General features: G+C 41.0%; 1 protein-coding gene across 6 annotated transcripts in view; it reads left to right on the top strand.

Annotated features, from left to right (window-relative positions):
• Positions 1 to 10,585, top strand: part of TMEM260 (transmembrane protein 260) — a 79,903-nt gene extending 69,318 nt beyond the window's left edge. For 3 of the 6 annotated variants that reach the window (XM_053602503.1, XM_053602508.1, XM_053602509.1), the window contains one exon: positions 1,451 to 3,786. In XM_053602503.1, the coding sequence (XP_053458478.1) occupies positions 1,451 to 1,705 (255 nt within the window). In that variant the 3' untranslated portion in view covers positions 1,706 to 3,786. Of the gene's footprint in view, positions 1 to 1,450; positions 3,787 to 9,997 lie in introns of those variants that run through there. The other 3 variants (XM_053602506.1, XM_053602505.1, XM_053602507.1) reach the window with 3 other exon arrangements.
• Positions 10,586 to 11,465: the final 880 nt, after the last annotated feature.

The raw sequence follows: 11,465 nt of genomic DNA on the forward strand, positions 1-11,465 counted from the left end.
TGAGGAAAAGGCAGAGAAACTTTGACTGTTTTAACAAGAGAATAAAAGCAGGCTGACTGCATAGCTGTGAGGTTATGACTGTGCATGGCAACTCTTTCCTGTTTTATAAAAAATGAAAGGAGTAAGGGGAAAGTTGCGTCAAAAGGCAGCTCGAAGATGAGGGTTACTTCATATTAAAATGGCATCTCAAACGTGAATTGTTTTCACGAGGATATTTTAAGATAGGTAGGTATACAGTTGTCTGCCTGGAGTAGAGTTGGAGGACAATATAACCAGGTCCCTTTCCTCAAGATGATGTGAATGCAGTTCTAATGCTGCAGGGCCTTGGCCCTGGAAGGGTGTGGCTGCCTGCCTGTGCTCTCAGAGATTCCCAAAGAAGCAAGTATAATGTTTCGTTTTGCAGATTTATGTCTGCTTCTTTATTTGTTAAATTTTGATGTGTTTCCTCTGGGAAACTCAGTATCAAAAATTCTAACTCCACCCATTTAGTACCATCACTGATGCTGAAAGACAAAATTCTAAATTTTTCAGGGAAAGTTTTAAGTATTAAAATTATAAATAGTAGGATGCCGTGGAGATTTTAGACATCTCACTTTAAGATACCTTAAATTGACTGGGTGCAGTGGCTCATGCCTATAATCCTAGCACTGGGGAGAGAGGCAGGTAGATTGCCTGAGCTCATGGGTTCGAGACCAGCCTGAGCCAGAGCAAGACCCCATCTCTAAAAATAAAATAGCCAGGTGTGGCAGGCACCTTTAGTCCCAGATACTTGAGAGGCTGAGGCAAGATAATCACTTGAGCCCAAGAGTTCAAGGTTGCTGTGAGCTATGAAGCCACCGCACTCTACCAAAGGTGACAGAGTGAGACTGTGTCTCAAAAAAAAAAAAAAGATACTTTAAATTTTATCATCCCCAGCCTACTCTGTGACAGACATGGTTGGACTGTCATATGGTTTGCTCTTGTTGTTGGTGGTGTTTTAATGTAGAGAGAAACTCATGTAAATAAATACTATGAGACAAAACGTCCATTCCTTCGAGTTCTTTTGCCATTCAGACTTCTAATGAGAGCTGCTTTTTTCTCCAACAGCTAAATTTAGAGATTCAATCCTTCTGCCTGTTGAGTAAATAGCTTTCCATGAATTAGAACTAAATCCCTTTCCCAGAACATCTTTCTGGAGGAAGAGCGTTTTGTCTGACGCGGTGTGCCTTTGGTTTGCCCTGCAACATCCAAAAATCTCAGGAGAAGGTTTTAGATGAAGCATATTTGCCTCCTGCTACTTTAACAATTACAGTCACATCCTTGTATTTTCTGCATGGCCTAGCAATGATTAGATTTTTACTATTGGCTGCTTGGGTTTCTTTTATTATTATTAATTCCTCTGTGTTTTCTGTTTTTGAAAAAAAAAGTCAAGGGATAACAATGGAATACCAACATTATTGCTGTCTTCCAGCTTTATAAGGAGATTGTGTATTCACAAAAGGAGCACCCAGTGAATTGGCACAAGAACTATGCCATCGCCTGTGAGCGGGTGCTGCGTCTGCAAGAAGGAGCTGTGGACCCCGAAGTCCTGTTATCTGAAACCATCAGACATTTCCGTCTCTATGCTCAGAAAGCCTGGAATGATCCACAGCACGCTGATATTTTAGTTGCTCTAAAGCACCTGAGAAAAGAACTGCAAAGTCTAAGAAATATGAAAAATGTCTGAGACAGCAAAATATGAAAAACCTGTTTGTCATTCAGCTTCAAAATTCTGAAGTTCAAAAGCTTTTCTTTCAAGAAAAGAACTACAAAAAGTTTCAAGCCAAATCACCTGTCAGATACAAGTGGCCTGACGCAGTGGCACTGCTTGGTGGGAGTCCACTCCTGCAGAGTTCTGCTCGCCCATCACGAAGCAGCATCTCCGTGAGGAGTTATGAGGAGTCTTCCTACATCACAGTCTTCTCCAGATGACGGTGCTTGAGACATTCAGGAAGAGAATGGATTATGCTCGTGTAATGAAAAATCAGTCATGAATCTTTTAAGGGCCATGCTTATTGAGATCAATTCTAAAGGTTAAATTTTTTTAATTTTAATACCAGACCAAAGACATTTTGTTTTCTAAAAGTGAAATCTTTTTTAAAAGGAATAAATCTACTTATGTTTCTAGTTAGGGTACCATTTTTTTTAAGTAACTAATACATGTTAACATAATCTCACACTTCAACCTAAAAACCAAGTGAGTGATATTTTGAAAAAAGTTTGAGTTTTCAGCTGTCAGCGGTTCTCAGCCTGTGGGTTGCGACCCCTTTGGACTGTATTAAAGGTTCACAGCATTAGGAAGGTTGAGAACCACTGTCCTAGATAGTTTGCTGGAATCACTAATTTGGTGTTTGTTCATTTCAGCTGCAAGAACTGATTGGCAAGTAGAAAGAATTTTCATTATTTACTTAATTATTTTTGTTTATGTTTTACTGCTATTTGGACTCAGAGATCTAAGCCCAATAATTAGAAGGCTCCTGCTGCCAAAATGCAAAGAAAAAAAAAAAAAGGCAAGGAGTGGGGGGGAAGGGGGGTTGGGGAGGTAATTCACTAAATTCATTTCTGTTACAAGCATCTTTCATACATATTACTATAGAGAACATAGTAAGAAATGCAAATAATAGTTCTTTATTTTATTATGACAGTTAATTAATAGCAACCTGTTTTAATGAATAAAGTCACTCAGAGTCCTTCAGCACTTCCTAAGTAGAGGCCAGCCTCTGTAGGGCTTCTTGTACCCCCAATTGTATAGCTCCTAGACTCTGAGCTATCTGGGCCCCTGTATAGAAATGCTCACTAATGAAGAGGGAGGGCTGGAAGCTTGTCTGCATTCAAAGATCACTGGTGAGCCATTCAGCGAGGAAAGGCCCCTTACCAGGAGTGCTGCAGTTCTCTGGCATTGTACTAGCAAAAGGGTCTGATCAAAGGTCTCCTGCCGAGCTTGCCTGGTTCCCTTTCATACTACGACCATAATTAAAACCACTAATTCTCTTTTAAAATGCTGCAGGATGCCATGTAGGCATCTGTCTGGAGTGTCCTTTGTGATGTCATAAGCTGTTAAGGACCAGTGCTGAGGGCTTTTGAGTGAAATGCCAGTCATGAAGGTGCTTTAAGACAAGGGTGCCTCTAAAAGCTTGACAGGGCCCTGACTGCACAATTCGAGCTGAATTTGCCCCTTGTCAGCTGGCAGTAAATAAATCTCAAAGGGGGGAAAGCTGAAGTTTCATTACCTGATCCGTGGGGCTTTGTTGGTTTTGGCATCACACAGGGGAAGCCCTTGCCCCTCCATTCTCTGGGTTTGAAGATGTCCATTGGAGCCTGCAGTGCCTGGACAGGGTTCAGAGCGGGACCTTTTGAAGAGTGTCAATAGTTGTAACAGTTCAGCTGTTAGGAAGACAAATAAACGGAGGAGCTCATTAATCCGCTTTTGGCTCTCCGTGCCTTTTGCCCTTTTATCACAGCCTTATTAGGCTCCTGCTCATCTTGAACCAGAAAAAAATGAATTGAAGTTGTTGAGCACTAATTGGCAAAGACTTTTAATCATGGGCCAAGGACTTTCACTGACTTGAAAGTAACTTCTCCACAGGGAAGGACCAAAAACCTACTTTACCTTAAAACAAAAACCTGTTAAGAGTTCAGCATGGTGTAAAAATTTAAGGAAGCGTCAATAAGTTGTTTAAGTTTGTCCATTTGAAAGAAATGGTATAAGATTATGATTTTCACTTTCCTAAAAAAGAAAAAGTACAATAAAATTCAAACATTCCTTAGAAATGCATGGTCTGTCCTGGTTCAGCGATTGCACGCAGGTGTGAGGTGATGGCGTTGGTTTCTGCGTGTCTTTCCTAAGGTGTGGATGCTCACCTCAGCCTCTGCACATGTGCGTGCTGTCTGAGGAAGCTTCTTACTAGTTGCCCTGAGAGTAGCAGATGAAGTCCTCTTTTTGAGAATACTGGGTTTTTTAAATTTGTGTCTCTACTATGGAGTTTCATATGTGCCTGATATCCATTGTGTATTGATTATTATCAAATGGCACCTAGATGATTCTGCATTTGTGCAACAATGGCCTTGGGCCACTCTCTCTTTGAGAAAGCAGTGATATGATGTCCCAAAGTAGACAGCATGGTAATGATTTAAATTTCTAAAATCCATTGATAATTGAAAAACTAGTAAACTAAGCTGAGATGTAGGGATGTTGGGCTGGATTCCCAGATCAACCACTTTGGAGAATACTTTCTAGTGTGTGAGGTTAAACAAGTTGCTTTCTTTTTCATTCTTTTGCTTTTCTTGGCAAGTACACAAACACCATAAAGCCTGATAAAAGGGGTTTCCAGTAGTCTGACCCCCGACATTGATGAGAATGTGAGAGAGGTGACTTCTCATGCAGGATCTGGCCAGCATTCTAGCAGTTACCCAGTAGTGCTTTTGCCTGAGGAGCAAGTGGGAGCCAGCAAAACGGTCTGTCTCCCGCCTGCTGCCTGGCACCGAGACTGGCGCACAGCAAGGCAAGTGCAGAAGGGGTCATGAGTGCGTGTTGCCTGATGAGCCACTGAGCTCACCCCACTCCCTGTAACCTCTGCTGTCACCTGACGAGCCACTGAACACACCCCAGCCCTGCCCTTCTACTGCAGGCCTGCTTATTTCTGGGTATTGACTTTGCTTTTTGTGTTGTTTTCTGAAAGGACCCTTGTTGGGGGGATCTGAATAAAGTCAATAGTTTAGACTTTAAAAAATTTTTGCTTTTCACCTGGGCACCCATAGCACAGTGGTTAAGGCACCAGCCACATACACCAAGGCTGGTGGGTTCGAACTCGGCCCCATCCAGCTAAACAACTACAACAAAAGAAAAAATAGCTGGGCCTTGTGGTGAGTGCCTATAGTCCCAACTACTTGGGAGGCTGAGGCAAGAGAATCACTTAAGCCCAAGAGTTTGAGGTTGCTGTGAGTGTGACGGCACAGCACTCTACTAAGGGTGACATAGTGAGACTCTGTCTCCAAAAAAAATTTTTTACTTTTCTTCTATAACTCAAAATGAAGCCAAAGTAGGAGGGACTCAGTTATTAGTATGCTATTTTGAAAGTTTTGGATAGGAGTTGTGCAGTGTTATTTCTATTCAAATTCTTATGGTAGAACCATGATGGTCAGTCTTTATGATATTTAAATCAAGCCCATTTTGAGTGTTAGGACTTTTTCTATGATACCCTAATGATATCTTTAAGTCACTGGGCTAAAATATAAAGAGTAGTTTTTTTTTTAACTTACATTTTAAAAGGTAAACATTGTGAGTCCTTAATTATATTTCCCAGCAGTGTTCCTCAGAATGTTAAAATGTTAATGATTTTAATATTCAAGGGGAAACAATTACAGCAAAGGTTAAAAAAAAGTGAATCCTTTGACTGCACATTCTTTTACTCTGTTTTACTTCGGGTATATTTTATAAACACGCCGACATAGGACACTATTTAAAATTCTGTTCTAAGTGGCTCCAAGTCTCGTAGTTAGGTAAAGAGAACAATTCCAACCCAGTAAGAGGATCGTACCTCTTTGTTCCTCCTCAGATGGTGTTGTGGATATGAAACCCTTCTAAAGCTGATACAAACACACACGTGATGTTTCCAGGGATTCTGGGCACATCTGAAGGCCACAATCTTGGCACAGCCTAACAGAGCACGCAGGGGCTGAGGCCTTGGTGGTGATCATGGTCAATGAAGATGTCATTGTCAGTGCCTTCCATAGGGCTGTTAGATTTGGATCAGCATGGATGGTGTTTTTGAAAAGCTCTGGGAATAGGACAGGCACTTACCTGGACATGGGAAAGTAAATGAGCAGGAATATGGCCCCAAAACAGGGTTTTTCAGGAAAAAAAATCCCAACCGTTCTTGGTAATGTAATATATATTTCATGGAAATTCTACGTACTAGAAGAACTAAGAACATGTCATATTGAGCAACAGATAAGGTAACGGCGGTGGAAGGGCAGGGAGGGAAAGGATGAGGTCCCGCCGCTGTCCACACACAGCCCGCCGTGTGACCTGAAGGCGGCCGCTCTGGCTTGTTTCTGAAAATCCAGAGTATTGTGTCCGAGGGCTGATTTTTGGTAATGTAAGCATTGTGGTAACATTAAAAAAAGTTACATGGTTGAAAACATTTCAAGACAAAGCTCAAAAAGACAAAGACAAATTGGTGAGCCACATTCCGTCCAGCTTCGCAGAGCAACTAGCTAGTTTCAAGCCTTCTTGAACATAGTCACCATGAGTTGAAGATAATGTTAAATTAGGTTGTAATAAAAGATAAACAGAAATAAACCACATCTATGGTTAAATACCTTTATAAATTTAATTGTTTAGAATTTGTTATAATTCTGGTATAAGTTGGATGGGGGGGGTGTTAAAAAATGGAAATAGTATAATCTTTACATTGTTTCCATTCAGCTCCCAGAAACACAGGCCACCCAGAGCTGGTGGTTCTGTTGGGCACAACCACTGTGTTTAAAATGCTGCGTGTCCAGAAGGCAGAGACCTCTTTGAAGACCTATTAGTTTTTGATTAAATATCATACATAGTTATACAGGGTGTATAACTATGCACACAAACTTTATGGGCACCCTGTATATAGTATATGTTAGTTATGACTTTACGTATTATATATTATAAACTAATACATGGAGATTATGTTTTTAAAATAATAAGCATAATTATCTTCTATTTAGAAGTGTTATCTATATGGTTTTTTTTTTTTTTGGTAATGTAACCTTTTAAAGAAGATATTTAAGATTTCTCTCAGCTAAACAAAATATTCCTTTAGAATTCAGCGGTTCTCAGCCTGTGGGTCGCCACCCCCTTTTAGCAATGAAAGTACGTTGCACCATTAGGAAAGTTGAGAACCACTGCTTTAGATGATTGAACCAATGGAAATGTCTTTAATAGCTGTGACTGTCACTTACAACAGTGTGGTTAAAACCAGAAGGAAAACACTGGAAAACCAGACCCAGTGCTCTCATCCCTGGATTGTGGTGTTATTCCCTGTGTCACCCTGGCACGCTAGAACTTGCTCTCAAAAACCACAATAGTGAGGATTTTGAGGAGAGGGTGTAACAGATGCAAAGACTAGACTGTGCTTGTAATGTCTTCCCTCAAAATAGGTTTTGAAAGTGGAAGGGAGACATTACAAAACTGTTCCATTATTAATAGTGCTTTTAGAATATAAAAAAAATCAAGAGCTCTTTTAAGTTACTCTGGCAAAAGGTTACAGATAATTTATAGGCAGCTGTTTATCAAAACACTAGGATTCTGTTGATTGGAAAGTTAAAAGCCAGTCTGGCAAGTGAAAGGAAATTATAAAAAAAATTTATTCTTACAAGAATGAAAAGCCAGAGTTTAGTTGTGCAAAGCTTGAATTTGGTGGTGGCCTTTATTTTGTGTGTCATAATTTTCCACCAAAGTTGTAGCATATTCGTTCAGCTAAGTTAAGCTGAAAGTTAAGCTCCTCTTTCAGTGCTGTTGACCTGAACAGTCACCTATGCTCACCCGTGGGCCGCTCCTCAGCTTGTAGTCCTGTGCTGACTTATGGTAACTGTCAGACAGAGTCATGACATCAGTGTGGTGGGAAATGGCCAGCTTTTTCTTGATGAAATAGAATAAAAATATTGTAATGCATTTGAGGAAACAAGGCCGGATGTTGTTCCATGCAACACTCACGTGTTTATAACATGCCATTCTATGCATGCGTGTGTACCTGAGAACATTTACATCTAGAAATGTGTGTGCTGAATCACAATATAGAGTGCACTTCTTTTTTTTTTTGCAATTTTTTTTGGCCAGGGCTGGATTTGAACCCACCACCTCCGGCATATGGGGCCGGCGCCCTACCCCTTTGAGCCACAGGTGCCACCCTAGAGTGCGCTTCTTATTGTGGGTCACAGTAAAATAAAAATTGGAAAGCCACCAGCTTGGGAAAACTTAACACCAGGAGGGTTAGTAAGGGATTGTGTAGTGTGATTATCACAACTGATCTAGTTCAATAAATGAAGAAACCGAGCCCTGCACTAACTAAGCGACTCAGTTGATGTTGCACAGGGAGGTAGTGACAGAGCTGGGCCTGGAACGTGCTCTTGGGGCTCTATCTGGTATATTTTCCCCACTTCCATCCCAGCTACCTTCCACCATCAACTCCCTGGCACTTTAAGCCTTCACATAATGAAGCTGTGAGAAACTTTTCTAGAGGTAAACAGCTGTGAAATCAAAAACTGTGTCACAGGAAATTGCTTAAAAGCCATACACTGAACCTTTTCCTACTCTGCCTCCAGCCCTCTGCTGGAATGTAATTTTTTTCCTCTTTTAAACAAGGCCAGTTGCATCCCTGCCTTTTGACTTAGAATTTCCCTACCCATTCTGGATTTAGGAATATATACCTAAATTAAAGGGTTTTAGTGTGATAAGAAAAAAGTCACTTTGAAATCCAGGAACTCATTAGCATAAATTACATTCCAGCTGAATCAGCTGCTGGCAACTCAACTTGAAAAATGTTGCACTAGTTTATGTATTTCTTCCTCCTCCTAAGCAGAGTTTACAACACAATCACATTTCTATGTTCCACAGAAAGAAACATATCCCAGCTGCACTGGAATATTCACTGAGCTGGGAATCAGACATTGCTTCCCAGAAACCTAAGCCACCCAGAGCTGGTGTTCGTGGTGGTGGTTTGGCTCAGCCACTTTACTTAAAATGTTAAATGTTCAGAAGTAAGAGATCTTGACGACCAAGTTTCTGATTTCCTAATTAAGAACCTTTTCAATTCAGTGTGTATGTAATAATGATTTCTTCCAAATTTGACTTTTAGGTCATATGTCTTATTGCAAAAACATACACTATAATAATAACTATTACTATAACAAATAATCTTGGTGATGATTGTTAGTCATTGAATTGCTTCAATGATTTGTAATCACCTAAATTTCCTTCATTTACCTTTAGAATTTAGAAGTAACATCATTCTTTATCTTTGGGAGACAAATATGATGCCTCTCACAAAACAAAGACCCCTTGGATATAACAGCCCATGCTGAGTGCATTTTGCGCATTTGATAAAAACATAAAGGTGGCCTACTTCACAGGGGTAGCATGGAGGATACTTTTCCTATTTTACTGGTCCCCTTGTGAACTAATTAAAAGAGACTATTAAATACTGTTAAATACCTGTTAAATATTGTGAGCTAATTCGTACGAAATACGTGATCCTATACAAGAATCAAACAAAACTAGACCCTTGTTTCAAAGCAATCCCATGAGATCCCATAATAATTGTGCTTAAGATTGCTATGTACATGTGACCTGCTTAAAGTTTTGGTAAAATAGAAATTCTACTTTCCTTTTTTATTACAGTCCACCTGGATTAAACTAACAGGAGGTCTGACAATTAAATTCACAAACTCGTCCTTGAAAAAGTGCTACTCATCTCGTCGCTGAAAATCACTATGGTCACCTTTAAGGTACTGACGCCGGTGCCTAGTCCACCCTTCAAAGCAATTTTGCAACCCTTTCTGAGCTATTTTTCAGAGCTGTCATTTGCATGGGGGAGTGACAATTAAGTTCACAAACTTGCCACTGTGTGTTACATTAGCAGCACCATCAAAACAACTCAGTAAGGTTTCATAACCTTGGTTCATCAACGACTTATGGCTGTGTTCATGTCGACATGTGGCAGTATTTTGCTGAGTGGCGGTCATTATTGTTGTTGCACGTTTTTGCATGCCATAGGACAGCTCTGATGGCCATTCCAGAAAAAGACTTCCAAAATTGCTTTGAAGGATGGACTCAGCACTGGTGTTAGTACATAGCTCCCCAAGGAAAGCACTTCAGAGGTTACTGAAGGGATATTCAGCAACAAGGTATGTAGCACTTTTTCTAGGATGAATTCACAAACTTCCTTCTCAGGTCTCCACACGTTAACAAATACTTTCATTTCTCCCCTTAAAACTTCCATAGCTGTGTGCTTTCTTCAGCAGAGAGTCACTGTGACCTCCCAGGAAGAGAGGACCAGCCCGGCTCATGCTGTGTGCATGGAGAACCGCGTGTGAGAGGCCCAGCTGTGTGTTCACCATGCCCTAAGGAAGCAGAGAGCAGAACCGAGTCCTGCCCTGCTCTGCCTTTCACATTCATGGGATGTGCACTGTTCCAGAAAGGATAGGCCTTTTCTGAATCACACCAGAAGCAATGAATAGTGAGGTAATTAGAGCTGGACTCCCTCCTCTATCGCTTTCGAGTCGTTTGTCTTGGGGTTTCTAAAGTTCTGTGTGCCTTAATTTCCTTTTCTGTAGGATAGGACACAGTAGACTTGCTCTGGGGCTGTGTGGACGGAATGGGTTGATGTTTATAGAGTGCACTGAGCAGAGCCTGAGGCGTCCCAACTGTTAATAGTGGTAACCAAATTAGCTGGATTCCCACCCGCTGTTCTCATTAAAATGTCTGTGAAAGCATCTCTTACCTATTTAAGCTCCTCCTGAAATAGATGTGCAAAGCCTCCCGGTGCTTTGCTTCTCTCTCTTGTACGTTTTTTAAAGAATCCTCACTAAATATGCATCTGGGAAAATTTCATAATTCAATTTAAATTGATAATTATAAATAATGTGTTATTTAAGTTATATGGATAACTGGGAATTATAGAAGAGTGACTAAAAGGCACTAAGCAGGAGAAATGAAAACAGTCCCATCAGTAGAGAAATGCACCTCAATCTGTGCACACACGAGTGCGCCTGCACACATACGCACCATTTCATGTAACCTGTTACCAGGACTGTCCTTCCCTCTTCCTGTTGGCTTCCCCAGACCACGGCCCATCTGAAGAGAACCTTCAGAGTAGTTGCTCTGCCCCTCCTCCCAAATTAGATTTTGCCATCTGTACATTTGATCTGATTCTACCTTTCCTCAAACAGTGTGGATTCCCTTGGTCCAGGGGACTGCCGAAAGAACAATCTCCCTCTAAGGCAGCTTTTCCAGGATCTTAGGGGACAGACTAGGGACAGGTAGCTTGGAGTCAGAGCACAGGGACACTGCAAGGCTTTCAAAAGCATCCTGGGGACAGGGTCATAGATTTCTGAGCAAGGATGAGTGGGGCACCCAAGAATGGTGACATCTCAGGGGTGGGAACCTAGTCAATTTGCTCGGTCTGTTTATAAATGAGTACTCTGCTCATTTGCTTATTTTTTAACTCATTTAATTAGAAAACATTTTCTGAGCTCCTGCAGTGTGTCAGGCCCTGAGTACTATTAGGTTTTCAGAGGGGAACCAGACAGGCAAGGGCCCTGTTCCATATGTAAACTCCATTTGGGGGAAGGAGGAAGCCAAAGTGCAAGTCTGAAAATCTGCCAAAGGATCTTTTTTCACCATTGCTACATTTTACCCAACCAAGGAAGTCAAACATGCTTTCTTATTGTTAAAAATGCTAGTTGAGAGG

This window comes from Nycticebus coucang, chromosome 9 (assembly GCF_027406575.1).
Source record: "Nycticebus coucang isolate mNycCou1 chromosome 9, mNycCou1.pri, whole genome shotgun sequence".
NCBI classification, from domain to species: domain Eukaryota; kingdom Metazoa; phylum Chordata; class Mammalia; order Primates; family Lorisidae; genus Nycticebus; species Nycticebus coucang.